Source organism: Rhipicephalus microplus, chromosome 9 (genome assembly GCF_043290135.1).
Source record: "Rhipicephalus microplus isolate Deutch F79 chromosome 9, USDA_Rmic, whole genome shotgun sequence".
Lineage (NCBI taxonomy): Eukaryota > Metazoa > Arthropoda > Arachnida > Ixodida > Ixodidae > Rhipicephalus > Rhipicephalus microplus.
In genome coordinates this window covers 934,837-962,784 of record NC_134708.1, presented here as the reverse complement: position 1 = coordinate 962,784, position 27,948 = coordinate 934,837, and the positions used below count along the sequence as shown (strand labels likewise).

Here is a 27,948-nt window from a genome sequence, read left to right as displayed (position 1 = left end):
TTTAAACGATAACCTAGAGGCAGGACCCAATTTGAATGAGGACATGCTATCGCTGCTCATTAATTTCTGAAAAGAAAAGGTTAATGGCATTAGTAGGAGATGTTGAAAAGGCATTTCTAGAAATCTCTATACACGAAGAGGATAGAGATACCATTAAATTTCTGTGGTGGTAGCATGACGCTGAGGAAAGGTTAATGAATGAAGTGCAAACATGGTGCATGACAAGAGTAACGTTCGGAACAACACCAAGCACGTTTATACTGGCAGCTACAATTAAACACCATTTAAAACAAGTGGAAGACAGGTTTCCTGATACTACAAGGGCACTGCAGAAAGCGATGTATGTGAATGATGTCATCATAGGAGCAGCAACGCTTGATGAAGCAGTCAAGTTGTACAATGAAGCAAAGCAAGTGTTCAGAGAGGCAGTGATAAATTTGAGAAAATGGACATGCAATCAAAAGCAATGAAACAAAATAATAGATGAAAACGAAAGGGACGATTTTCACATGGAGATTCGATCTAGAGAATTTTAAATGCTTCTGGGCTTGATATGGAGACACTGAAAGAACATGATTTGCTTCCCTGTGGAAAAGTGGGATTTATTGACAGGTACAACGTACTTGACAAAAAGGGCCGTGTTACAAGCCACAGCAAAGATATTTGACCCGCTCGGTTTGTTGTCGCTGTTCACAGTACGCACAAAATAGGGCTGCAGAGACTGTGGAAAACGAACGTCACGTGGGACGACCAGCTCCCTAAAAATGAATGCGACATATGGAAGAACCTTGTGACGACAGAAAATAGCGCAAAGAAACGGGGACACAAGACGAGGACACACGGCACAGGCGCTAACTTCCAACATAATGTTTATTACCACCGCACACTCGCCTATATCACCAGGAAAAATAACATCACATGACATGAATGATGCGCACAAAAAATTAATTTCTCAGAAAATACAATTCTTTATCACTGAGCGTAAGAGAGGGAGTGCTGACGCACTTAGACCCCAGTGAAGCGATAGCCTCAGCCTCAATAATCTCTCTAGTAAGCTTGTCAAACATTCTCTTGATAACTGTGCATGCATTGAATATCGGCGCGCAGCCGCAGGATTTACAATGTATGGCCAACCAACTTCCCTGGCCGTTTTTCACATTATTACAATGTTCTAATCGATCATTAAGACATCGGCCCGTCTGTTCAATATACTCTTTACCACAAGAAAGCGGGATACGATAAACAACGCATATGATACAGGGAACATAAACAGCTCGATGCTTCTTACTACAACCATTGGGTTTTCCATCACGGTCATGAAGGCCACACAGGCTGACCAACTTCTTGGGAGCCGAAAAGACAACCCTAACTTCAGAGCGCTTAGCTACTTTCTTTAGGTTGTGCAATATCTTGTGATAGTATGGTATGACGACTAGGTGCTTCGGTTTCTCGGAATCACGACTCGCTGTACATCCTGGGTTGCGAAGCGTACGAAGCAAGCCTTCTGCAACTGAAGTTTGGATGTGCATAGGATAGCCTGCTTTCAACAAACGGTCTGACTGATTATGAAAACTATTGGCGATTTCATGCTCACAAGATTTGCTTAAAGCATGACGAAAACAATGACTGATGATGCCTCTTTTCACTAGTTTGGAGTGAGCTGATTGGTAAGGAAGGACCGGTTTGTTCATACGTGGTTGGTAAGCCCAACATATACGGTTAGGATGAAAGGTGAAGAGGACATCGAGGAATTTTATGACATTGCTTTCAGGCAGTTCGTGTGTGAGAGTCAAGGGTTTAAAACACTCAGAAAAATGTGAAATTATTTTTGCCAAACCTGCCTCACCCGCTACCGTGTCGTTAGATAATAAAACAAGATAGTCATCGACATACCGGAAAACTTTTTTTATCTTCAAATTATCAAGACGTAGGTAAATCGATCTATCAATTCTACTTAAAAATATGTTGCTTAAAATAGGCGCAATGCAGGACCCGATACAGATTCCGTCCTTTTGAATAAAAGGCTTGTCATCCCATGAAATGTAGGTCGTCTTGAGGTAAAATGATAAAAGTTCTAAAAACCGACTGACAGGAACACCACACTTGGTTTGAAATCTAACAGAGCCAAACAAATCTATGCACTCTTCAACCGCAGGAAGCAACTGATCATGGGGAATAGAATAATACAAATCAGTCACGTCGACTGAAAAACTATAAACATGCTCAACGACACAAGTTCTCACATAATCTATGACTTAATGAGAACTTTTTACTATGAAAGGATCATCAACGTTAAGCCGGTTCAACTGTTCTTGCAAAAAGGTAGCAATCAGTTTTTGCCATGTATCACATTCTGAAACAATTACCCTAAAAGGCATATTACTCTTGTGAGTCTTTGCATTAAAAAACAATTTTAAAAAGTCATGCTTACTATTTGTGATGCCACTGACAACTCGAGAAAGGTTAAGGTCTTTGCATAGCTTTTTTGCTACCGATTTAACTTTTTCAATGCGGACATCCTCGCGAGAGGAGAAAACAGAGCTTACGGCAGTGTGAGCCTTAGAACCAAACAGTCCCAGAGTCAGGATGGCGAAGCCTCTTTCCTTGTCAGCGGGAAGGACGGTAAGAGAGTGCTCCTGGAGAAAGGCTCAACTCTCCTGAGAGGAATTTTGGATCCAGCTGGTCTGTAGCGCGAAACAGTGCCAACGCCTTTTGAGACGGAGTGAGGTTGCTCTTGATCGGGCACATGGCGTGAAACTTGTCGCACCATGGCTAGAAGTTCCGGTGGAGACGTCTTAGGTTCCACCGCAAACTTGGGCCCGAGGCTCAAAGTCCGGAGGATGTCGGGAGGCACGGTGATCTGTTCAGGCACGTGAACTGTCGGCTTTTAATCGGTTACTTTTATGGCGACGCCTGTGCGTAGCACCAGCAATTGTCAAGCCCAGAGGAATTCCGTGCTTTGGTCGGCGAGGCGCTGAAATTGTCGAAGCTGCTGCATGGCCACAGTATCTTCGAGACGATCAAAAAAGAAGGGCGGACAAGTACTGTTTATGTAGACGTGCTTGTCTATACCATTCTGCCTTCAAGATTTTGCACACCCTAAGCCCATGACCAACTGAGGGGGCGACGTTGCCGAAAAGGCGCTTGACTTCCTGAGGCAAAATGCTGTGGCGAATGCAAAAAGCAAGGGAACAAGCTTGACAGGATGCAAAAGCGATGTAGGCGACTGTAGCACATGGGTTTGAAGATGAACATAAAGAAGGGCCCGTTGTACGAGAAATAAAGTTCAACACTGTCGAAATTTGGGCTTGTTGGTGCATTGTGACGACAGAAAATAGCGCAAAGAAACGGGGACACAAGACGAGGACACACGGCACAAGCGCTAACTTCCAACATAATGTTTATTACCACCGCACACTCGCCTATATCACCAAGAAAAATAACATCAGATGACATGAATGATGCGCACAAAAAATTAATTTCTTAGAAAATACAATTCTTTATCACTGAGCATAAGAAAGGGAGTGCTGACGCATTTAGACCCCAGTGAAGCGATAGCCTCAGCCTCAATAATCCCTCTAGTAAGCTTGTCAAACATTCTCTTGAAACATTTTCTGTCGTCACAATGCACCAACAAGCCCAAATTTCGACAGTGTTGGAAGAACCTTATGTCTGAAGCGGAGGACCTTCGTGTTCTAGAAATCGCCCGATGCTACGCAAGCAAGAATCAACCAGTACAAGCATACAAGCGGCATGTATTTGCCGACCTGAGCCCATTAGCATACGGAGCGGCAGCATACTTGATAGAAGTACACCGCGATGGAAGCAAAGATTCAAGGCTGCTAACAGCAAAAAGCTGCATAGCTCCGATTAAAGAGCTGACAATGGCGTGACTTGAACAGATGGCAGTGGTGGTAGAATCGAAATTATGCGACTACATCAAAGGTCACTTCAACGAAAAATTTCAGGAAATACACTGCTACATGGACTCGATGATTGTGCTTCACTGGATCAAGGGAGCAAGCAAAAGGGATTCGTTTGTTGCCAACAGAATTGCAGAAATCAGAGAAAAAACACTTCAAGCAAGCTGGTCATTCGTTCAAAGTGACGACAACTCTACTGACCTACTTACATGAGAAATAAGTGCGAAGACATTGATAACATCAAAGTTATAGTGAAACGGTCCCGAATGGATAAAATCTCTGGAAAAGAACCCAGCAAGCATAATTGGCACGAATACAGCCGTGGAAGACCAGCAGAAAACACAATGCCACCAATGCATGGGAAGAGCCGAAATTGAGCCAATCTTGAAAATCGAAAGGTATTCATCGCACAGACGGCTTATAAGAATGACAGCATGGGTGTTCAGATTCATACACAACACAAGAAGGGAAAATCATAAAGGGCCATTGACAGGAAACGGGACAACAAATGCAGCGAAATATTGGATAAGACAGACCCAAATATCACTGAGACAAACAAACGGTGAGGCCTATTCAAACACTCAATCATTTGAAATTAATGGACAATAAGTCTACCTTGATGACGATGGAATCATCAGACAGAAGGGACGATTGCAGTGCAGCCAAGTATTCAACAAGTACGTTATAGTAATTCCAAAGGACGGGCATTTCACGGAACTGCTAATACGTCACATGCATAAAATGGTATTACATGAAGGAGTTCAAGTGACGCTAGCGCAACTTCCAACTGTGACGCTAGCGCAACTTCCAACTAAGTTCTGGATCTTGCAAGGTAGACAAGCAGTGAAAAGAGTTCTGAACGGATGTGTCGTCTGCAAGAGGCATAACTCCAGACATACCTGCACTCCTGGCAGACAGTCACCGAAGCAGAGCCATTCAGTGTTATGGGAGTTGACTTCACAGGACCTCTTTACGCAAAGGACAGATACCAGATTGTGAAGCAATATGTACTGATATTCACCTGTGCGGTAACAAGAAGAGTACACTTAGAGGTTACCAACGATTTGTCATTGTCAAGCTTTCTACAAGCATTCAGACGATTTATAGCTCGACGGGGGAATGCCAGCAGTAATCTACTCGGACAACGCCAAAACATTTATAAAAGCTGAAAAGGAAATCAACAGAATGCTCGAAACCATTAAACACGAGGTCGTAAAGGATTACTGCAGTGGCCGAAAAATTCAGTGGAAAATGATAGCCGAGTGCGCGCCGTGGTGGGGAGGATTTCACGAGCGCCTCATTGACATAAGAAACCTGAAGACTTCGATGCCAAAGGTAATATCGAAAAGTACAGCTTCGCTAGAGGAGCTACGTACTATTGCAGCAGAAGTTGAAAAAGCACTCAACAATTGACCGTGGACTTATGTATATGGAGAACCTAACGAGCCAATTACACTAACGCCGCCAGACATAATAGGCGGACGCCGACAGCTTCAAGACGGGCAAACAAGACCGTACAATGGTGACATTAAAAACGCATGGCGAAGCAGATGCAAACTCGTGCGAGCTTGGTGGAAAAGATGGCATCGAGAATACATGAAGGAAATAGGAGCTATGGTCAAAGCCAAGAAGCGGCAACCAAAACCACTCTCGCTGGGTGATATGGAGTTGGTTGAAAATAAGGCTCCAAGAACATTTTAGAAAATGTGCCGGATTGAAAAACTCCACCCTGGGCGAAACGAAATAACAAGAGCTTGTCTCCTTCGCACAGGCAGCAAAAAAAGAACTTGTAAGAAGATCGGTGAACCACATATGCCTTATGGAGGGTCGTTTCAAATAGCCCGCAAGAGCTTATCCTATTTCAACTTGGGCGGGTGAGAGCCTACAAAATATCATCATCAAATGCCAGAAGAAGAAGAAGAAAGAAAGAAAGAAAGTGGCAGGGACAGCTTTACCTGAAAACTGGCCTTGAAGCTACAGTTCACCGACCATGGGCAGCTTGCCTAGATAGCAGCCGAGCGTCTGCATTTAGATAAATGCGACCAGCTCCAGTGATGCTTGAGATACTCTTCTTGCGGGATTATTTAAAATGGGGATTCCGTATCAATAATCATCTTCAGGGGCACGCTCTTCCCCAACAGATGACCCTGCGATACGCCTGTGGCAAACGTTGCTTCTGCCGTGCTTCTTACAGTAAACACTGTTGAAATATCACTTTTATCAGTTTCAGATGCAGTGCTCCCATTCTGAACGGCGTAAGCAGTGCCAGCCTGCCTGTTACAAGCATTGAGCCTCGATATTCTTGCGAAATGACCCGTCTTCCCACAGAGAAAACATTTCTCTCTTTTGTATGAGCAATCATTGGCTATATGATCGTAGCTTCCGTAGCATGGGCAATCTGCAACTCGTTGTTTCTTATCTCTGGTGGTGGTATGACACTGGGACAATTTTCCAGCTAAACTGTACACCACTACCTGATCAGGTTTGGTCATGGTGCGAACTTCCTGCACAGCAGCTCCGGCATTCAGAGCAATGTTTGTCACTTCAGCCAGCGTGACCTCAATTTTTTTGAGCAGCATCTGCTGCACAGCGCGATTTTGGATTCCACAAACGATACGGTCACTTAACAGACGATCAAGGCCGGTGCCGAAAACACACTTATCTGCCAACTTGCAGAGCTCCACAACATAGTCTCAAACAGATTCAATGGCAGTTTTGTCACTAGTGAAGAACTTATACCTTGCGGCAACTTCCTTACTTTTCGGGGCATAGTGGGCATTTAGGAAGGTGAGTGCTTGCTGGTAACACAGCTCATTCTTTTTATTGTGAGCGCAGTGTCGCAATATTGCGCCTACCACCTTAGCTGACAGCGACAAAATTGAAAACACCCTGTTCTTTTCCGCTTTGTTAATAGCATTTGTTTCAAAAATGCCTCCAACTGAGTCAAGTAAATCTCCCACTTAACTTGATTTTCGGCGAAACTTAGGGTGCTGAGACTCATAGCCATGGCCATGCCTGTTGACGTTCTGTGGTGGTGGGTGGTTATATCTGTGGTGTCGTGGTTACAGTTTCCATTTTGGAACTGGCTCTCTGGCCCCAGGAAACCTTGTACATATGTACATACGGTCTAACCCCACTACAACGAAACTAAAGGGGTGCAGAAGAAATTTCGTTGAAACAAAAATTTCGTTGTAGTGAAATCGAAAAAATATAACCGATCTGAACTAGCAAAACAAAAATGTTTATTCTCAAAATTAAGAAAATGTCTGCTGCTTCCTATTCTTTCCCAGCAATGTTGCGACGCGATTGTCACCCATGCATAGCGATGCCATGGTGAGAAGCGCGCTGAAACAACGCCTAAAACCACCTTAGCGAACGAACTAAATGTTGTATCAACACATTAACACCAGCAGCTGTCTGCCGTCAAAATGCCGAGATGGCAGCAGGGTATCGTGGAGCAGTGACTTTTGCCTTACTTTATGCCATTCTTATCATCCATCAATCGCGACCAGCTGATTTTGTTGATAATGCGTATGAATAGCCGCTCTGATTAGTTGTACAACGGTGGCTCTTTGTGATGCTACAGTGGCTAGAATAGGAAAGTGTGATGAACGCGACGGCTAGCGCATAACATCTTGTGAGGAAACCACCAGGTGGCGCTGGCACACGTTTGCACGTTACCCAAGGCGGCGATGTGCTGCGCAGACGGGAATCAACCATGCGCGCGGGCAATGTGAAACATTTAAAACATATTTTGTTGCTCGTGCATGGCCTAAAATGGTGACCAAGAAAATATGTTAATTAGTTTCTGGAATAACAAGATGCCTATGCGGGTGCGCAACTGAACTGAAATATCGACAGGGTGCCGAAAATGAGCGCGTGAAGGCACTGAAACATTTTATTGAAGTGAAGTGGCAGAAGAGTGGAACGATGAACTCAGTTGTGAGCCATTTCTTCCTACACCTTTCACGGCGAAGCACTAATCTGTAAATAAAGCCCCACCATTCGTAACGTCCCACTCAGCGACAAGGATCACGAGCGGTATCTGGATAAAAACCGTTTATTTTCTGCACCCAGGTGATACAACACATTTACGAGTAGTGACTCAGTATCTGCTTACAACAATGCATTCTTAATTACTGGTCGCGTGTCATTTTTTTATCTCCAAGAAAAAAAGTTTTATAGTTTACAAGCACCCCACAGAACATTGGGCTGCAAGCCTAATTGATTTGATTGATATGTGGGGTTTAACGTCCCAAAACCACTGATGATTATGAGAGACGCCGTAGTGGAGGGCTCTGGAAATTTCGACCTCCTGGTGTTCTTTAACGTGCACCCAAATCTGAGTACACGGGCTTACAACATTTCCGCCTTCATCGGAAATGCAGCCGCCGCAGCCGGGATTCGAACCCGCGACCTGCGGGGGGCTGCAAGCCTAGGTGACACGCCTGAGCTTCAGGTACTTCCCCTTTGCATGGGAAGATGCTTGCATCCTTGTGGAGTGCCTTTGTGTAAAAGCGCAATGGGTGAGCAGAAAAAAACTTGGTCACTTGATTAGTGAGGCTCGGACTATGTTGTGCACAGCCCAGTGCGACTTTTTTTTTTTTTTTTTTAGAGAGAAAAAAAGCACTTATAAGCTGTCACTGTGAAGCCTGTTGTAGCTAAACCACCTTGAAAAAGTGATTTCAAGGGCGTCTACAAATGCGAAGAGCTCCTCTGAAAGGCCTACCCATAGGTGTCGGCACGAGAGAGCAAAGGGGGCGGGCTCTCCCCCCCCCTGTAGTCACCTGGGAGGGGGGCCCTAAATCTGCTCTATACATTGACTAGGCAGCGGGGAACTCTTTTAGTCACCTAAAAGGGAGCGTAAAATCTGCCTCATAAACTAATTTAATAAGAAGGAGGCGCCCTGCAATGCACCTTCACCGCCCTTCCTCCTCCCCCCAAACGGCAAGCACACCTATAGGCCTACCCCTTTCGATGCGGACAATTTCGCCATTCACAATGTGCTCGAAGTGCCGGAAGATGTATCTCTCGTCGAAGTGCAGCCCGCACACAGCCGAGTTTTCTTGAAGCAGCTTGGCAGCACGTGGTATTGCTCTCCACCCCCGTGCAAACAGCGCTTCGTCACAGAACACCTACCAGTTTTGGCTTCGTCTTCTGGAACGTCGAATAACGCATTTTTTTTTTTCGCTGACTTGTAGCCTGTACTGAACCATGGGACGAATAAATGACTATTTTCGCACCACGAGAGGGCATACAGAAGCATTGGTGTGAGAGTGCCACTGCAATAAAAAAACGAGGACGAAAGCGCCCGACAAAACGTGCAAACAACCTATAAACGACTGCGCGCGCACCCACGCGGCTCCTCCTCAGAGGCTTTAGTGCGCTCTGTAGGCGCCCCTTGCAGCTCATCACACTTCCCTATTTTAGCCACTGTAGCGATGCCAACGCGTGTTTTAGACTTCTTATACGTATTTTTAGGCTCTGAAAATACATCAATTCTTAAAAATTGGGTTTACTGTATAGCAATAAATATATGAGCCTGGAATCGCATCTTGAATTTCGTTGAAGCAGGACGGCAGAAGAAAAAGTGTTCCTTGTGGCGACAATATCTATGCGTTGACTCCTACGGACTGCTGACGGGGAACCGTGAATTTTTTGTTGTAGCGGGAATTTCATCAAAGTGGCGTTCATTCTAAAGGGGTTTGACTGTATGAGCTATGCTTATGTACATATGCCCGAGTCTCGTGTGTGTCACTTCCTGCTCCTTTCCGGTCCGCGCTACAGCGTCGGGCTTCGCGTCCTCCGTGCGTCGATACAACATCTGGCGGCGAGGCGACGACTCCGCTTGCTTACGGCCGAAAGTGTGCAGATAAACTGTGCTACTTGTGCTACGGTGTTCAGCACCCTGGTTACTGTCCCGCCAATACTACATTTTCTGCGAATCACCTGTTTGTGACTCACCGAGACCATGCATACTGGGCTATGCGTCTAACTCGGTCCTCTGGTTCAGCTACCTTTTTCCACAGGGATGTATGCTGCCATACCTCCGCCCCTGTTCCTGCAGTGCCACGGTAGGCCTCCTATTCCATAGCGAAAGTGGTGTCCTGCTTTTCAGGTTTACATAGATGCTGCTGCCTGGGACGCCACGCCGGAGCACAAGAAGGCGTTGCTACTGAACTAACTGGAGGACGAACCAACTCCGGCAGTGAACTATACAATTCCGGCGGACGCCGTGCAAGACACGTATTCTGCGGCGTTTCAGCAGTTGAACGTGATTTTCGACGAGTAAGTTGATCCGATGTGCCTGCGTGCCTCATTCAAGACGCTACGGCAACAACTGGCAAAGACCGCAATGCAATACTTCTGAAGTTAATGGCTTGCTCGGCTGTGCAATTTTAGTGCAAGTACCGACGTGCTGGCGTAGCAAAATGTATTGTAGCAGAAACTGCGTCCCCGAATCTGCGGAGAAAAATTCTGAAGATGGGAGCGGAATTCTCCATTCAGAAGGCCCTACATCTTGCCATAAAAGAGGAGTGTGTCGACTGCGTATTACAACAGCTGGACTCCCTTTCAAGGGCCGCTGTTTCTTCACGCCGGACTCATCATGGCGACCTTCCTTCCTTCTTTCGGAGCGTTCCTCTTTCTCCGGCCGCTTTTCAAGCTGGTGCCGTCTCCTCGCTGACTGCGACTGCTCCCTGGGCTACCGGTGCATCCGACTCAGGTTCTCCGGCGTCGACTCGCGTGAGAACGTGCTTTCCCTGTGGTTCGTCGCAGCACTGGGCTGACGCTGCCGCTTGTCCTGCAAGAACCCACACCTGTGCGCTTTGCAGAAGAAGAGGACATTACGAAAGCCTCTGCTGATCCACAAGAGATGTACCTCATGATAGATCGGGCCATAATTCGACTTTCCGTACGACGACGATTCTGGCCCAGACTTGGAGCATGCTCACTGTGCTGCACCTGTCGGCGTCCCAGCTCGCCATGCTCTGGATGCGCCTGCTCCTGCCGTGTTGCCGGCAATTGAGCGTACCATGGTTCTACCTGCTTCGACTGGGAGTAGTTCATCTGCGAGGATGGCTGTCCTGGTCGGGTCTACTCCTGCTGACCACACGTTACGTGCTTACGTCTCAGCTCTCCATACTTCGGCGGTGTCTGCTGGTCCAATTTTGACGGCTGCTGCGTCCACCCCGGCTGTGCTTCTTTCGACTGGTGATGATCTACCGAATACTGTTTCAGTTGGCCATTTACTGGTGGTGCACCTGCTAAGCGTGACAACCAAGATTCCAGAGCCAGTCCCTATTCTGCATGCGGCGGAGATGCTTTCGCCGGTCACATCTGCGCAGGCCGTGCCTGATCCTGTTGTATGCACGGTGCCTGCATCGGTGGCGCCGAGCCATGTCCTGTCGTAGATTCATCGCGTGCTTGTTCCAACCCCTACTGAGCCGGAAGTGCAGTGAAAGGAGAGAACATGGGCCGATTTGTTTGCACCACCGGACTGCTGTGGGCGGCAACAGTGCCTGTTGTGGAAATGGCATCACTACAGGCAACGACACCTTAGACTCAAAGGACACAATGACCATGCGGAGATCCTCTCTAGGGGGTGGGGATGATAAGGTGATCTTGCTTTTCTGTTCTAGCTGTGCAATTATTCATGCTATTGTGCATTTTTTTGCTTTTTGTGTAGTCTGTACATTTAATTCTTATTGTGCATTGCTTGCCTGCAGGACCCCACATCATCTTCATTTCAAGGGTGGGATGATGTGGTGCCGTGGTTACAGTTACGGTTTCAGAACCGGTTCTCTGGCCCCAGGGGGCAATGTACACATGTATATATGAGCAATGCTGATGTACATAAAGAGAATTTTCGCCCGAGTCTCGTGTATGCCACTTTCTCATCTTTCCCGGACCGCGCTTCGGACGCTGGGCCTTGCGTCCTCCGTGCACCGTGTCCGACGCACGATACAATAATATGCAGCGCTCAGAAATCGTGAATCCCATCTTCGTCGCCCCAGTTGTAACTAAGCCAGGGTGACTGAGCCAGGCCGGGAAGCAACGCAGAACAGTGATTTGCAGACAAAGAAGTATATATAGGCAGCTTGCCTATGACATAACACAAGATAGTAAGTAGATGACGTTTGACACGTGTTGGCACTGCACTTCTTATCAGTATGGATGTGCTCCAAGAACCAAGGAGACGACGAACAGGAAAGAAAAGGGGTGCTCACCCTTCGCTGTCTAAAAAGTTTCTCACTCCCGCCGCAAGCGTGATACGTTCCGGGAGATTTGAGTGCAGTGCCACAACCGACATCCGAATCCGGGAGAGGTTAGCGTCGCTCTCGCTCTCTCAGAACAGATGGACCGGCAGAGGAAGAGAGAGCCATGTTAGGACATGAGAACGGCAGAAATTGGCAAAAATCCAGTGCTATGGAGGTGGGCTAGCCTCAATTCCTACACTACTAAATACTAGGCTTGTGTGAATATTCGAATGCTTCGAATATTCGTACGAATAGTATAGTATTTGAGTTCGCCTCGGTTGATCCGCAACAGTGGTTTCACAGCATTATAGGAGTGCCAAACCATGAAAACACCTATCCAGGGAAAATCCGTTCTGCCGCAAGGCCCCCCTTAAAATTTAAAGGGGCCCTGCAACGCTTTCTGAGCATGGTCAGAAAACGCTGCCGATCTCTAGTCAAGGGCTACCGAGAACACATCAGCCAAATATTGTAGTGCAGTAAGCGACCTGAAATTCTGAATAAGTTCTCAGAGTCAGCTAAATCTATCTTTCTTTTCTTGGCCAATGATGCCAGAACTTTATGTATAACTTTATGTTTATTTACATGATAGCATCAAAAAGCTTGGTTTGCACAAATTTCAGTGTCAGCATTGTTGTTCGTAAGTAAAAAATCTCTGGTGTACGTCACCAAAAAGCAAAATGGATGCAAATAAATAAATAGTAAATCAGTCTAAGTACTTTACCCTGCTTGAAATAGCCTTGTAAGGAAACACTACCGTGAAATTCCAAGCAAGCCTTTGTGAAAGACAAATTCTTTAGGGTGGGCCCTTGCTCGTTACAGATGAAAAGTCAAGATGGCAATGGAAGGGCCCTCCTCTGATGAAATGCTTTATTGCTTGCTCGGTCACTGGCAAATATTATAGGTCTCCCCAAAAGGGGTATTTCATTGTATGTATGAAGGTTGAGTAGTGCAGGGAGTTCTGTTGACGCATGCAATATCAACACATTACCAGATGTAATATTTGCATGGCAAAAGTTCATTTCCTCAGGTCTACCCATAACAAAGCCCTCAGGCATAACCATCATCATTCGTCATCTAATCCAAGACATCATTTTGCCATAATCTTGGTGATATGCCCCACCAGGGTAAGTGGCTAACTTCTAGTTACCCTAAGCAGGATCTAAATAAATGCATGAAGCCTTTGCCATGCATATCTAGGTGTCTACATGTGCCACACCGACACTAGATAGCATACAAGTAAAAACCTTGTGTCTAATCCATAAAAAATGTACTGCATAACACAGCAAAAAAAAAAAAAATGCCAGGCCTGTGCAGTAGCCGAAGCACAGACACAGCAAAAGCTAGAAGAGCGGCCTTTCAGAGCCTTTTAAAACACTTATAGAGTAACTGCTGCAAGCACATTTGCTGGCTTATTAATAATAATTTCTGGGTAGTAGGCCCGCATTCGCTAAGGTAGTCTTCATCATTCTTCTGTAGAAGCGTAGTATCCACTAAACACTTGCAAGAAATGCAGTGGCTGATGAGGATGAGGAATTATGCCTGAAGTGGGTATGCACCACTTATGATTTTGTAGTGGGTTGGAGCATTGGACGACCCACTCGTTACACTATTTACATTGTGTGATGCCTGATTATTCCTTAGCTATTCTAACATGCTTTATTACTCATAGTAATGCAATTCCTTTCTTAACATTAAGCCTGGCTAAGGCAAGTTTTCAAAGAAGTCCTAAGCACTGGCGTGGCCCAGTGGTAGAATACCAGGCTGGCACGCAGCGGACCAGGGTTCGAGCCCCACTGTGTCCTTAGTACTAGGTCTTTTTCTCATTTCACAATAGTGGTTACAGAGGTGCCGCACATGACCTGAGTTATGATCTTATAACAGCTTTCACTGTGGAAGTACCTCCAAAGTACTGCTTGCTATCCCAATCCTTTGTTTAACGTAAGTGCATTACAAAACAGATTCAGTAAAAAAAACCCCAAAAAAGTAAAAATGCAGGCAGTGAGTTTCCCAGTTGATGAATATAGTAAAGAGAAGTGCTGCTCTCACCTGAATCGGAGATGGCTTCAGAAACAGGTTCTTGTGGATTTCATTCAAGATTTCCGCTATAAATGAGAATTCCAAGCACATTTAGCGTGCTGAAAATTAAAATACAAAAAATGTCCATTCTTATGGACAGCAGGTTTATAAATACTTCTAAATACTTCTCGAGGAAAAAAAATCTCATGAGAAGAGTGCGTGGCATGCTTACATTGGCGGGCACTGTACATTTCTCATATTTAACATGACAGTGTGATAGAGCTTGTGCAGCAGGAAGTCTGGCCCCAGCATCAGCGGTGTGCCAACAATAAAACTTCGAACCAGAGTAGAACTCTGCATTCTGCGTGGCAGTCAAGTGTTATCAAGATAGAGCTATGCCAGTGCTTTAAACTGCTTCGGGGAACGTAGAGGTGGAACCAAGCTTCAGTTTTTTGCAGTGAAGGAATTATAACGATGCAGCTTTGGAGTATCAGTGGGTGTAGCAGTGCAAGTTTGTATTCAAGCAGCTTTCAAGGCTCAAAGATAAATGCTAAGCACTAGTGAAAGCAGAAATGTGTCAAGCGGCTCCCAGCATAGCTCACCAACTGGCAAAATCCTATACAATGCCAAGCACAGTCATCAGAGCCTAGTCATGACCAATCGGCAATCAAACATTACCAATAAATTGTATATTTATAGCTGCGGTCTAACGTCCCAAAACCCCATATGATTATGAGGGACGACGTAGTGGAGGGCTCTGCAAATTTCAACCACCTGAGGCTCTTTAACGAGCACTAAAATCTGAACACAGGCCTACAGCATTTACGCCTCAATCGAAAATGTAGCCGCCGCAACCGAGATTCGATTCCGCAATCTGCGAGTCAGCAGCCGAGTACATGAGCCATTACACTGCCGTGATAGGGCACCAATAAACTGTATAAAATGCTAGAACGTACTTATAATGGCCCATACATAACCAAAGCCCAAGAACAGTGAACGATAACCAAACAATAACAGGGGTGCAACAACCAAAATAAAATTTGGATGAATTTTTGGAGCAGCGAAATGTTACTTTGTAGCACTAAAATCTTAATTCAGAGCAGGTTACGGGAAAAAAAAAACAAATTTTTTATCAGAAGACCAAAACAGATGGCTTATAAGCGGTGCGATATATATATATATATATATATATATATATATATATATATATATATATATATATATATATATAAGGGAAAGAAGTGTATACCTAAGGGCTCGTTTTTCCGTGTTTTAACACAATATTAATGAGATATAATTAACATTAATGAAGATTAATGAAAAGAAAACGGTTGCTATGACCGTTACGCGCAAGCGGCTTCCTTTGAAACACTCGTATTCCATCAATGGTCAAAAACTATCGTTTGTTAAAACCTATAAATATTTGGGGGTTGTATTAAGTGCAGATTTTAAGTGGAATGAGCATGTTGCCTACATTGAAAAGAAAGCTTTACAGAAACTAGCATTGCTAAGACGTTCTTTGCGCAAATCTACTCCAAAGTTAAAATTAATTGCGTATAAAACTTTTATCCGTCCAATCCTCGAGTACTCATCTGTGGTTTGGGACCCTTATAGCCAAGTAAATATTAAAACACTTGAAATGATTCAAAGAAAAGCAATCCGATTTGTATATAATCGTTACAGTGCTCTTACATCACCGAGTGAACTGTTAAAAAAAGCTGACTTGGATACATTGCAGGCAAGACGGCAACACGATCGATTAAAGTACATGTTTCTGCTTTACCACGACAAGCTACGCATAGACAAGCACGCGTACATAAAAACGGTTCACCGCCGATCAACTCGTTCCGAGCATCCAAAAAAACTGAAGGAATATTCCTGTCAAACGAAAGCCTTTAAAAACTCATTTTTTCCACGCACTGTCACTGATTGGAATGCTCTTTCTGCCGATCTGGTGAACTGTGAGACCGTTCAGTCGTTCGTGGAAAAACTTAAACACCAGCAACCCACTTAACTTTGGTCTTTTTTTGCGCTTCGCCCTCTATTATTCCACCGCGCATCCTGAACAGGCTTACATTTATGTTCCACTTTCTATCACTTTTCTCATATCAATGCGTTGTATTTTTGAAATGTTGCCGATTTTTGAACTGTTATATGATGTTTGTTTCTTAGTTCTGAGTGTACAGATGTTTGTCATCATAGTTTTTTTTTTTGTACGTGTACGCGTAAACCACTACAATTGTGTAAGTACTTGCATTTTACTTTGATGCACTAGTTCTTGATGATGTAGCTTTACGTGACGTGTTTCCTTTCCTGTTGTATCTTCATATGTTTCCTTTTTTGTATCACCCACCCCTGCCTAAGGCCTCATGTGTGTGGCTGGCAGTACTTCTGAAATAAATAAATAAATAAATATAACAGACAGTAATGCCAAGGAATGTACAGGGGAAGTTATTAGAACCAATGGAATGTAAATAAGAAGAAAGAAGAGTGGATGAAAAAATTACCAACTGTGAGCAGGAATCGAACCTACGACCTTCGAATTACGCGTTCGATGCTCTAACCACTGAGCTATCACAGCGGCCCTCCCTCCATCCACTTTTTTGGGTTTATCTGTGAACTTAGAAGTAGGAGCGACAGTCAGCGCCATCTATAAGCCAAACAACGAGTGTGAAAACACTCTTATGCGCATGTTTGGCGTCACGTAGCACGTGAACTTATTATGAGCGGGCAGCTGATTAATTGTCCCTCTTATACAACCTAAACACACCAAGTCTGCCAGTACGAGACCCTCGTTCAATGAAATAAGGGAAAGAAGTGTATACCTAAGGGCTCGTTTTTCCGTGTTTTAACACAATATTAATGAGATATAACAGACAGTAATGCCAAGGAATGTACAGGGGAAGTTATTAGAACCAATGGAATGTAAATAAGAAGAAAGAAGAGTGGATGAAAAAATTACCAACTGTGAGCAGGAATCGAACCTACGACCTTCGAATTACGTAGGTTCGATTCCTGCTCACAGTTGGTAATTTTTTCATCCACTCTTCTTTCTTCTTATTTACATTCCATTGGTTCTAATAACTTCCCCTGTACATTCCTTGGCATTACTGTCTGTTATATCTCATTAATATTGTGTTAAAACACGGAAAAACGAGCCCTTAGGTATACACTTCTTTCCCTTATTTCATTGAACGAGGGTCTCGTACTGGCAGACTTGGTGTGTTTAGGTTGTATAAGAGGGACAATTAATCAGCTGCCCGCTCATAATAAGTTCACGTGCTACGTGACGCCAAACATGCGCATAAGAGTGTTTTCACACTCGTTTGGCTTATAGATGGCGCTGACTGTCGCTCCTACTTCTAAGTTCACAGATAAACCCAAAAAAGTGGATGGAGGGAGGGCCGCTGTGATAGCTCAGTGGTTAGAGCATCGAACGCGTAATTCGAAGGTCGTAGGTTCGATTCCTGCTCACAGTTGGTAATTTTTTCATCCACTCTTCTTTCTTCTTATTTACATTCCATTGGTTCTAATAACTTCCCCTGTACATTCCTTGGCATTACTGTCTGTTATATCTCATATATATATATATATATATATATATCTTGCAAGGGAGTTCAATAGCGCCGCCAGGTAGTAGGCAGACAGCCGGTACGGACACAAATACTCGAGCAGTCCAGCGACTACAGCTCGTGCACACGCTCGCGCTTCGCACTCGGAGATGGTCCCACTGGTCATTGCCTTGCGAATTCCCCACTACAATACCCGGCGATGAAGACAAGCCATCCTGGCAACTCAAGGTGACGAGAGAATAGGAGGGTCGTAGCAGGGCTTGAGGCGACTGACGTGGACCGTCTCATGACCAAGGTGGCGCTTGTCTGTGGACGGCTTGAGTGGTTCAATCACATAGGTTACAAAAGAGGGGCGCTGTATGATGCGGTGAGGGCCAGCATACATCGGTGCAAACTTGCGAGTCAGTCCAGGAGAGTAGAAAGGCAGTCGGAGCCACACGGGAGAACCGACGGGGAAAGTGTCCTGAACAAGATCACGGTCGTGGCGATCTTTTTAGAGGGCTGGATTATCGGCTGTGAAGGACCGTGCAAGCTGACGACACTCTTCGGCATGTTCGGTCATTTCAGAAACTGGGCTGAACTCGGAGGCATCAGGATTGTATGGCAGAATTGTGTTGAGTGTGCTGCATGGGTAACAACCATATAAAAGAAGAAAATTGAGAAAAGCCTGGTGTTGATTGAATCACCGTATTGTATGCTTACGTCACGAAAGGAAAAACGACGTCCCAATTGGAGTGGTTGGAATCAATATACATAGCGAGCATGTCTCCCAGGGTTCTATTGAAACGTTCCATTAGACCCTTCCTCTGAGGGTGATAAGCTGTTGATGTGCAGTGTACCGTACGGCATGAATGTAGGAGCTGCTGCAGAACTTCAGACAAAAATACGCGACCTCTGCCACTCAGGAGCTCCCGTGGTGCACCGTGACGAAGAACGAATCGATGCAAGATGAAGGTTGCAACGTCACGAGCACCAGCCGAAAGTAGCGCTGCCGTTTCAGCGTACCTTGTCAGATGGTCGGCAGCCACAATCACCCATTGATTATCACCAACAGAGAACGATAGCGGGCCATATAGGTCAATCCCAACACGGTCAAATGGGCGTGCAGGACTTGGTAAAGGCTGCAGTTGACCGGATAAATAAGGAAATGTCTTGCGCAGCTGACACAAAGAACATGAGCAAATGTGTGCGTACGAACGTGTACATAGCCCGCCAGTAGTAACGCTGTTGGATCCGCTCATACGTCTTTAGCGCACCGGTGTGTGTGTGTTGCGGTTTCAGCATGAAAATATTCGCAGATATCAGACCACATACGGCTGGGTATGACTAGCAGCCGTTTACAACACACCACTTGATAGTTGCCACGGTATAGCAGGCCATCCGGTATCGCGAAATGCGTTGCTTGGTGGCGAAGAGCTTGCGGGTAACCGGAAGTTGGTGTGTCAGAAAGCATATTCAAAAGCGAGACAATCAAAGGGTCTTTCCGCTGTTCTGATGGCATGTCTGCGACGCTGACGATAGAGAGGGGAAGGTCAAGGGCTGATATTTCTGTATCATCAGATATCACGGGTGATCGTGAAAGCGCATTTGCGTCAGAGTGCTTTCGCCCCGATTGGTAGACGACGAGTACGTTGAATTCCTGGCGGCGTAGTGCCCAACGTCCGAGGCGACCAGAAGAATCTTTCAGTGAAGCCAACCAACAGAATGTATCATGGTCTGTTACCACATCAAAAGTTTGGTTGTACAAATACGGGCGAAACTTGTTTAACGCCCACACAATCGCGAGGCACTCTTTTTCCATAACAGAATAGTTGGATTTTGCCTTAGTGGGCGCGGCTGGCATAGGCAACCACATACTCCATAAAACCTGATTTGCGTTGCGCGAGTACTGCAGCAAGGCCGACACCACATGCATCCGTGTGTACTTTGGTCGGCGCAGTACGGGTGGTGAGGTAAGGAGTTGGCGCAGTGTTGCGAAAAATTCGTCACAGGCTGCTGTCCGATTCAGAAGATCTGCAGGGCCAGTAAGGAGTTTGGTGAGCGGAGCGATGATGGAAGCAAAGTTACGAATAAACCGACGAAAGTAGGAGCACAGTCCCACAAAGCTCCGTAGTTCCTTAACTGTAGTCGGCTTAGGAAATTCGGCAACAGCACAAAGCTTGTCAGGGTCGGGAAGGATGCCAGCTTTCGAGACGACATGACTAAGTATGGTGAGTTGTTTAGCCCGGAAGTGACATTTCTTTAAGTTAAGCTGAAGACTGACGTTTTTTAGGCATTGTAGAATCTTATGCAGAGTGTGAGATGCGAAGTGAAATCGGGTGAAAAGACCACAACGTCATCAAGACAGCACAAGCAGATGTTCCATTTGAGACCGCGTAAAATGCTGTCCATCATTCGCTCGAATGTGGCGGGCGCATTGCAGAGTCCGAATGGCATTACGGTAAATTCATAGAGGCCATCCGTTGTGACGAATGCCGTTTTCAAACGATTAGACTCAGCCATTGGGACCTGCAAATAACCTGAGCGAAGGTCAAGCGAGGAAAAGAATTCTCCACCTTGGAGACAATCGAGAGCACCATCTATGCGGCGAAGAGAGTAAACATCTTTCCTGGTAATGTTGTTTAGGCACCAGTAGTCTACGTAGAACCGGATCGAACCATTTTTTTTTTTTTTTTTTTTTTGACGAGTACAACTGGGGAAGACTAAGGACTACAACAAGGCTTGATGACTCCACACTGTAGCATGTCGTCTACTTGTTCTGCAATTACGCGACGCTCCACCGGCGACACAGGATAGGGGCGCTGGCACAAAGGAGTACTCTTTTCTGTGTCAATTGTGTTAGTTCTTCCTAACAACGTTCGGGGAAAGTCAATTGAACGCCTTAATTCGTGCAACAGGGTAACAAGCTGCTCTCATTGAGCCGGGGCAGGATGGCTATCAATAGAACGGTGAAATGCATCGGAAGACACGCTGTCCGAGGCAAGGTGAGGAACCAACACGTTCAGCTTTATATTCGGCTTAGTGTCGAAGAAATCAGCAGGCACGATGGTAACTTCATCGATAGGGCTGAATGTGGCCGAGTGTCTCGTTGCGGCGCAAACTGAGGGGGCACGAGTTGAGATTGGAAATAAATATTCCAGTGGTGTCTTGACAAAGCGCGAGAACGGCGAATGGCAGCAATGTGTGGTGGCAGCCACCGAAGATGTCAGATGGCGTGAATAGGACGGTAGCGTCAGAAAGTGAAGCACAGTAGGCGGGTACAAACTGGGTGCTGAAAGGAGGAAGGGCAATGTCCGTCGCGACGACAAAGTTAGCAACACTAGATACGGCCACATCAACAGAAGGCGCATCACGAAACGGTAAGAGCTCCACTTTGGCCCGAGCGCAGTCCACGACGGCGTGATGACGTGATAAGTAATCCCATCCTAGTATGACATCGTGGAAACATGAAGTCAACACGTGAGATTCAATGGTGTACAACTTGTCTCAAATTACTAATTTTGCTGTACATGTCACGACGGGCTCAATTCCTTGGGCGCTCGCAGTGCTAAAAGAAACTACGGGAGAAAGCATCGTCACTTTACGAAGAGAGCGGCAGAGTCTTTGACTAATCGCAGATATCGTGGTACCGGTATCGATGAGTGCAAGTGTTCGTACACCTTTGACGATTACATCGATAAGATTGGCCGGAGACAAGCGACGACTTAAACGATTAGACAATGACGCAGCTCGTACCTCCGAAGCTGCAGCAGTTAGTTTTCCGTCTCAATAGAGGTGGGTCGTCGACGCATAGGCAATACGGAACGAAAACTTGTTGAAGGGGAAGGCGAGCGGGAAATAGACCGTCGAGAAGTGGAGGTTCGGGTGCCGGAAACAGCTTGCGCGTCGCGTTCGTGAACTTCAAGTGGCGTGTGAGGTGCGTGGTATGGAGGCAGAGACGAGTAGTCAGGATATCTTGGAGCGTTGACAGCGAAGCGCCGATGACATAGACGTGCAACATGGCCTGGGATTCCGCAAAATAAACATATGGTCCCGTTGTCACCAGTGCGCCAAGGATTTCCGGCGTGCTGCTGTGTAGCTGGAAACGGCGCGGTGGACGGTCGCACAGGTTGTGGCATATACGATGGCAGACGAGGCGGAGGCATTTATGCGACGGCCGCATGAGTCAGTGGCGCGGCAACAGGTGTTGGTGGAGAGGCAGACGTAGGTAATGGCAACGCCTCGGAGACCTGCTCTTGAATAGCCTGTCTGATGGTCAGCGCTAGGCGGTTCGTTTGTGCTTCGGAAGTCGGCAGATACGAGACACGAAAGCTGTCGTGCGACCTCTTCGCGTACATAATCTTTTACCTGCTCCGGCAGGGTGCTGTCACCACCGACAGCCAGGGCAGCGAGAGAGTTGTCTGCTATTGTTGACCTCCGAACTGATGCACGCTGTTTTCGAATTTCTTTCAAGCTCTGGCACAAGGTCACAAGTTCAGATACGGTACTTGGGTCCTTCGCCAGCAACAATTGAAAGGCATCATCGTCTATGCCTTTTAAGATATGCCTGATCTTGTCTTGTTCGGTCATCTCAGGGTTAAAGCGCCGGCATAAATCGATAACATCTTCAATATAGCTTGTGAAGCTTTCGCCCTGCCTTTGTGCACGTCCGCGTAGGTGCTGTTCAGCACGTAGCTTGCGCCCTGCGGGGCGATCAAACACAGCTGCAAGGATGGTCTTCAGAGTGGTCCATGTGGTAAATTCACCACGGTGGTTTTTGAACCACAAGCTGGCGACGTCTTTGAGATAAAATGGGACATACTCCAATTTCAAGGGGTCATCCCGCTTGTTGGCAGCGCTCACCTTTTCAAACAGATGAAACCAATCTTCCACATCTTGGTCCTTGGGGCCGTTGAAAGAAGGGGGGGATCCCGTTGGCGCAGGTTGGTAGGCACGATGACCAGTTGAGATTGGGCCGTGCTTTGCTGGGTGGCACCTTGCTCAGTCGTCTGATCAGGCATTGCTGATGCAGTGGGCAGCTTCCAGCTTCGAAGTTCCAGCTTTGCGTACCCAGAACACTTCCACCATTTTGCAAGGGAGTTTATTAGCGACGCCAGGTAGTAGGCAGACAGCCGGTACAGACACAAATACTCGAGTAGTCCAGTGATTACAGCTCGTGCACACGTTCGTGCTTCGCATTCAGAGATGGTCCCACTAATTATTGCCTTGCGAATTACCCACTATTATATATATATATATAAACACACACACACACACACACACGTGTGTGTGTGTGTGTGCACGCGTGTGCGTGCGTGCGTGCGTGCGTGTGTGTGTGTGTGTGTGTGTGTGTGTGTGTGTGTGTGTGTGTGTGTGTGTGTGTGTGTGTGACGCTATGATGAATGGGCGATGTGGCCTGGCTCATACCCCTTGTTTATTCTACTCTGACTTCTTCTTCCTCATCTACTTCTCCTAACCATCGCTTACTTTTTCTTGTTCGTAATCCATGCCTTCTTTCGGGGGGAGGGGGAATCGTGTGACATATGAAGCGATGGTTAGGAGAAGTAGATGAGGAAGGAGAAGTCAGAGTAGAATAAACAAGGGGTATGAGCCAGGCCACATCGCCCATTCATCATAGTGTCACACACACACATATATAAGGCATGGATTACGAACAAGAAAAAGTTAACAAGTAGAGGTTAAAAAGTTACAAATGTCAAAAATTCACAATTGGTTCTATGCTCCAGGGGAGTTCCGTAAACTTTCAAAGACTTCAGGGGAAAGTGCAGCAGTCCGGTTAACGCAGGAGTTCTGGTGGGCGAGGCTGGTGGTTGCATCCTGGATAACACAAAAAACGCTTTGGACATGGAAACAGATGGAAATACAGCCGGTATTCTTGCAAAGAACGAACGAGGTTGCAACGCTTTGCAGGATTGAATGTTTCGTAGGCGTCGCATTTTTTCTCGTGGGTCATACAAACGTCGTGCATGCAATTTGCGCGCCCGTTGATCGTGGCTGATTAGGCGCTGCTTGTGTTCCTGCAGAGCACAAGCGGTTGTTTTGTGGTTTTTTGGGAGTTTTCTGTGGTGATGACGCAGATGTCCAGACCGAAGGCGCAATTTCGAACGCTGGTGCAGAAAAGTTCTTTGGCTTTTCTTTCTGCGAAGATAGCTCAGATGCGGAACCAGTCTTTTCTTTAGTGTATGTTGATCACGACACTCTTCAGGCTGCAAGTATCCTTGCGATAGTTTTAGTTGTTCGTTGCCGATGTTGGTGTGGGCGTTTTAGCTGTTGGGGTTCCTCTTGTTGCTTTTGTTGGCATTGCTGATGTTGCACTGTCTGACGAGGTGGACTTCCTTTGGAACCACGAGCCCGCTTTTCTTTGTAGGTTGACGTGACCAGCAAATAGTTGATACTTGTTAGGGTGTTGCGATTTGTTTCAGGCAATGAAGATAGTGCGCCAGAATTGGCAGAAAAATCTGTATGAGGCTTTTGCAATGCCTTTTTTGATGGATGTTTCTGGCACAGGGCAGTGCTTGAGAGTTCATCCTTCCGAGCCTCCTGTGTGGGTTGGGCTCTCAGGTGGCTGGGAATTCGACGGCGACAGTGCGGAAGGATCGGTTCGGTCATATTTTAATTGTGAATGACTGTCTTTCTGTGGAACGAACGATGCGAGCTCTTCTGGCGCATGAAACTGAACTGTAGGTGACGGGCTTGACTGAGTATGCTCGGACCTTCTCCGCTCTGTATGCTCGGACCTTCTCCGCTCTATTCCGACCATAGTGAACGCGTGAGACGCGAGGTGGGCATTGTGAGCGACCGAATATCCACGCGACGGAAAAGCAGGAGGTTGGTCAATGCGTGAAGGCTGCTTTTGACTGTGACGACTGGGTGCGGTTGTCTGTGGATGGTTTGAAGTTTTCGTTCGTCGTCGTCTTTTCTTGGTGTGGTGATGGCGCTGAGAAAATTGTGGTCGGTCATCGTCGTTGAAGGAGGAGACGCTGTCGGTAGTCCCAGCGTTATTTACGAGTGCATTGCAAGCGTCATTTGTGTCAAGGAAAGCAGTAGATGCATATTCATTTTTATCAACGAGACTTGCATTCAATGGTGACTCCATACTGTTTCGACTTTGGTTTGGTCCAGTTCTCGACGATGACATCGCCGCAAACATGGCTTGACGTGGTTGTGATTCCGTATGTTTGTTTCTTTGCGGGAGAGTTGAGCTACGCGTTTCTGAAGTACAGTGGCTTTCAGAACGGCAGTGGCTTGACAAGGTATTTTTCCCAATTGCCAGGTCATCTACCATGAATACGGCGTCCTTATAAGGCAAGTGGTGAGTATTAGGAGTGCTTGAAGAACCGCGTGATGAAAACCCAGGTGGTGGACCACGCATGCGAGACGAACAGTGAAGGACATCAGGTGGTTAAGAAACGTCTCGTGTCAAGTGCTGGAGCGATGACTTCGAAAATGCCGACTTTCGTGCAGAAGGGAGGCCCGCTCGATGGTTTTGTTTTTCCCAAAATACGCATGGTCTTCTGTAAGTAAACTCATGTGCGATTTTGTCTTGTGGCATTTGTCGATTCACGTTGGGCTTTCGAATGCTCGATGATTGCTTAGGGAATTGACGATAGTGTCGGGTTTTCTTGAGATGGTTGGCAATAAGTAGGTCTTGGTCATAGTCGCTAAAACGAGTGATCATTTCTTCTTTTATCTTTTGCCAAGACTCGTCATTTTCAAAGATGTGGGTGAGGTAAAACTTAAATGCCTCACTGGAGATGTAGTCAGTGAAGTTGATGACCATCTCCCGTTCCGACCAGGATGCAGCGGTGGCGTGGACCTCGAATAGGTTGAACCAGTCCTGTACGGGTCCGTCGTCCGCTGATCCGGTGTATTTGAAGATGTCGAGGTCAGCCGATGGTTCTGTCATGGTGCTGGTCGTTGTCCTTCTAGGTGATGATTCGGTAGTCAATGTATGGTCAGGGTGTCTTCTCGGGAACTGCGTCGATGATGAGTGACTGATGAAGGGGCAGGCAGGTCTCCATTCTGTCGACTTGTGTGACGCTATGATGAATGGGCGACATGGCCTGGCTCATACCCCTTGTTTATTCTATTCTGACTTCTTCTTCCTCATCAACTTCTCCTAATCATCGCTTCATATGTCACATATATATGTATAGATGGTGTCCCAGATATTTTTAGCCAGAGTTTAAAAATATGCTGACACACACAGTTACGGCGCGACCAAATGCATGTTGCCAACCATTGCCTGGAGTTACTCAGACCATTTTTTGTATTCGAAAATATTGTTTAATTAAATCTCTTTTATTAACTAATTTTCGAAGGAGCAAAGATGCATAAAAAATTTCAAAAAGAAAGTTGTAGGTCGGTTAGCAAAACATCTGATTAGATAGTTTCGAACATTATATCTGTTAATTATAAGGGTTTTTCTGCTAACAAGAAATGCCTGTGAAATACGAAAAAATACCTGAGCGCCATTGAGGTGATTGGCCATGCCACGGAGTGCCAGCATCACGGCCTACGAATCGAACATTGACAAAACATAGCTGCCGATGCAACCTCCTTCTACAGTAACCACGAAAGCAATGCCAGCTCATTGAACTGTAGCCTTCCATTACGGCTCTTGTCATGCACGTCAAGCTGTCTGCTACTTTATGCATGCGCTCGCGCCTGTTCTATGTACTCTTCTTCCTACTTTGTCGTCTTCGCCTACTGTATGTACTCATGTAATGAACACACTCGCATAATAAATGCACCCCTAACTTTAATCCTCAAAATTTTGATTTTCTCTCTCACAAAATAAACGCACCCCCTACACTCATACGTTCCAGTATTGCGAACAGACACGTGGCACCTCCTTGCCCAATGGATGTTTCATTTTTATTTTGCCTTACCCCCTTGCATCGCTCCCCCCCTCCTGCCTTCAATCACTGCTGCGCTGTTATGTTTCCCTCTTTCTGTGCACGGCACGTCCTTGGTCTTTATGGATTATTCGTGCGTCTTACCCGGATTCCCAAATGATGCGAGTGTAGAGACATAGCAGCTAACAAACACACAGCGAGCGAAAGTCACAAAACTGCTCGTGCCAACCAAACATCGCTTCCTGTGACCATTCTTTGCCGCAAGAAGTATCACGACTTCCAGCCAACCACATGCACACGATTTCTGACACCATGGCTGTCACAAAAGGTGATATGTCGCTGCCTCAGGTATGTAACAGGTTTCTAGAAAATCAAAAAAAAATTGTTGGTCCCTTAAAAAGAGTGTGACAGTTTTCATAACTTCGTAGTAGCCCTAATCCTCGCTTCGGTTGCAGTTTGCTCTTCATGCTTGTTCTCCGCACGCAAATCAAGAAACACAAGATATAGGATACCTTTTCTACAGTCCCTTCTCACACGGAGAGCGAGGCAGTGGCCTTACTTTATCATTCTTGTTACTGGCGGTTTGTTTTTATTCTTCGATAGTAGCTTGCTGCGATGTTGGTTACTAGCTACAACGACACATTTCAATGTCGTCCTGCGAGGTTGCCATGGAGTTTGCAAAGTGCATTGTAGAGCCGTAGCACACACTTCTGGGCGCCCCTCGAGCCCACAGCAGATACCATTGTCACTGTTGTGGTTATTCAACAGATTACGAGAAAAGAAAGACATGAAACGCTTTTATGAAGTGAGCGGGCGGTGTGGGAACAGCCTGCTCACTCTGTAATAGCACCATCAACCACTGAAGATGACTGAAATACAAGGAAAAGTAAGTAATGTTTCCAAACACTGTGCGTATGTCAATGAAAAATGTTAAGCTACATAAATTTTTCTTTGCATTACTGCATTTCTTGCTGCCCTTGAAGAATTTTTCATAAAGTTTGCCCCACATTAAACGCACTCCTCAAGTTTGCTTCGATTTCTTGGGGGAAAAAATTGAGTTCATTACCCAAGTATATACAGTATATGCCATCTGCTAATTCATGACAGCCGGTAGGCTTTTCCGAGCTGTCTGCAGAAGGGCGGCAGGAATGATTCCGTCTCAATGCTGTTTCTTTGCGCTGCACATTCGAACAACTTCTTCTGTTAGCAGCCATGATGTGCTGAGCTGAAATTACACGAATTGCTTGATGCCAGAGACTGGCAGAGTCACTGAAAACAAGATATGGTAATTGTAATGCTAGAAAGGAAGCACGCACAATCA

General features: G+C 46.0%; 1 protein-coding gene and 2 non-coding genes across 4 annotated transcripts in view; 1 reads left to right on the top strand and 2 right to left on the bottom strand.

Annotated features, from left to right (window-relative positions):
- The window catches only part of LOC119163317 (putative ATP-dependent RNA helicase DDX43), a 244,512-nt gene that overhangs the window by 139,813 nt on the left and 76,751 nt on the right, over nt 1-27,948 (bottom strand). For both annotated transcript variants that reach the window (XM_037415283.2, XM_037415282.2), the window contains exon 7: nt 14,228-14,283. In XM_037415283.2, the coding sequence (XP_037271180.2) occupies nt 14,228-14,283 (56 nt within the window). The remainder of the gene's footprint in view (nt 1-14,227; nt 14,284-27,948) is intronic.
- On the bottom strand, nt 16,706-16,778 carry TRNAT-CGU (transfer RNA threonine (anticodon CGU)). Its single transcript has one exon. It is a non-coding gene; the product is annotated as a tRNA-Thr (tRNA).
- Nucleotides 17,604-17,676, top strand: TRNAT-CGU (transfer RNA threonine (anticodon CGU)). The gene has a single exon. It is a non-coding gene; the product is annotated as a tRNA-Thr (tRNA).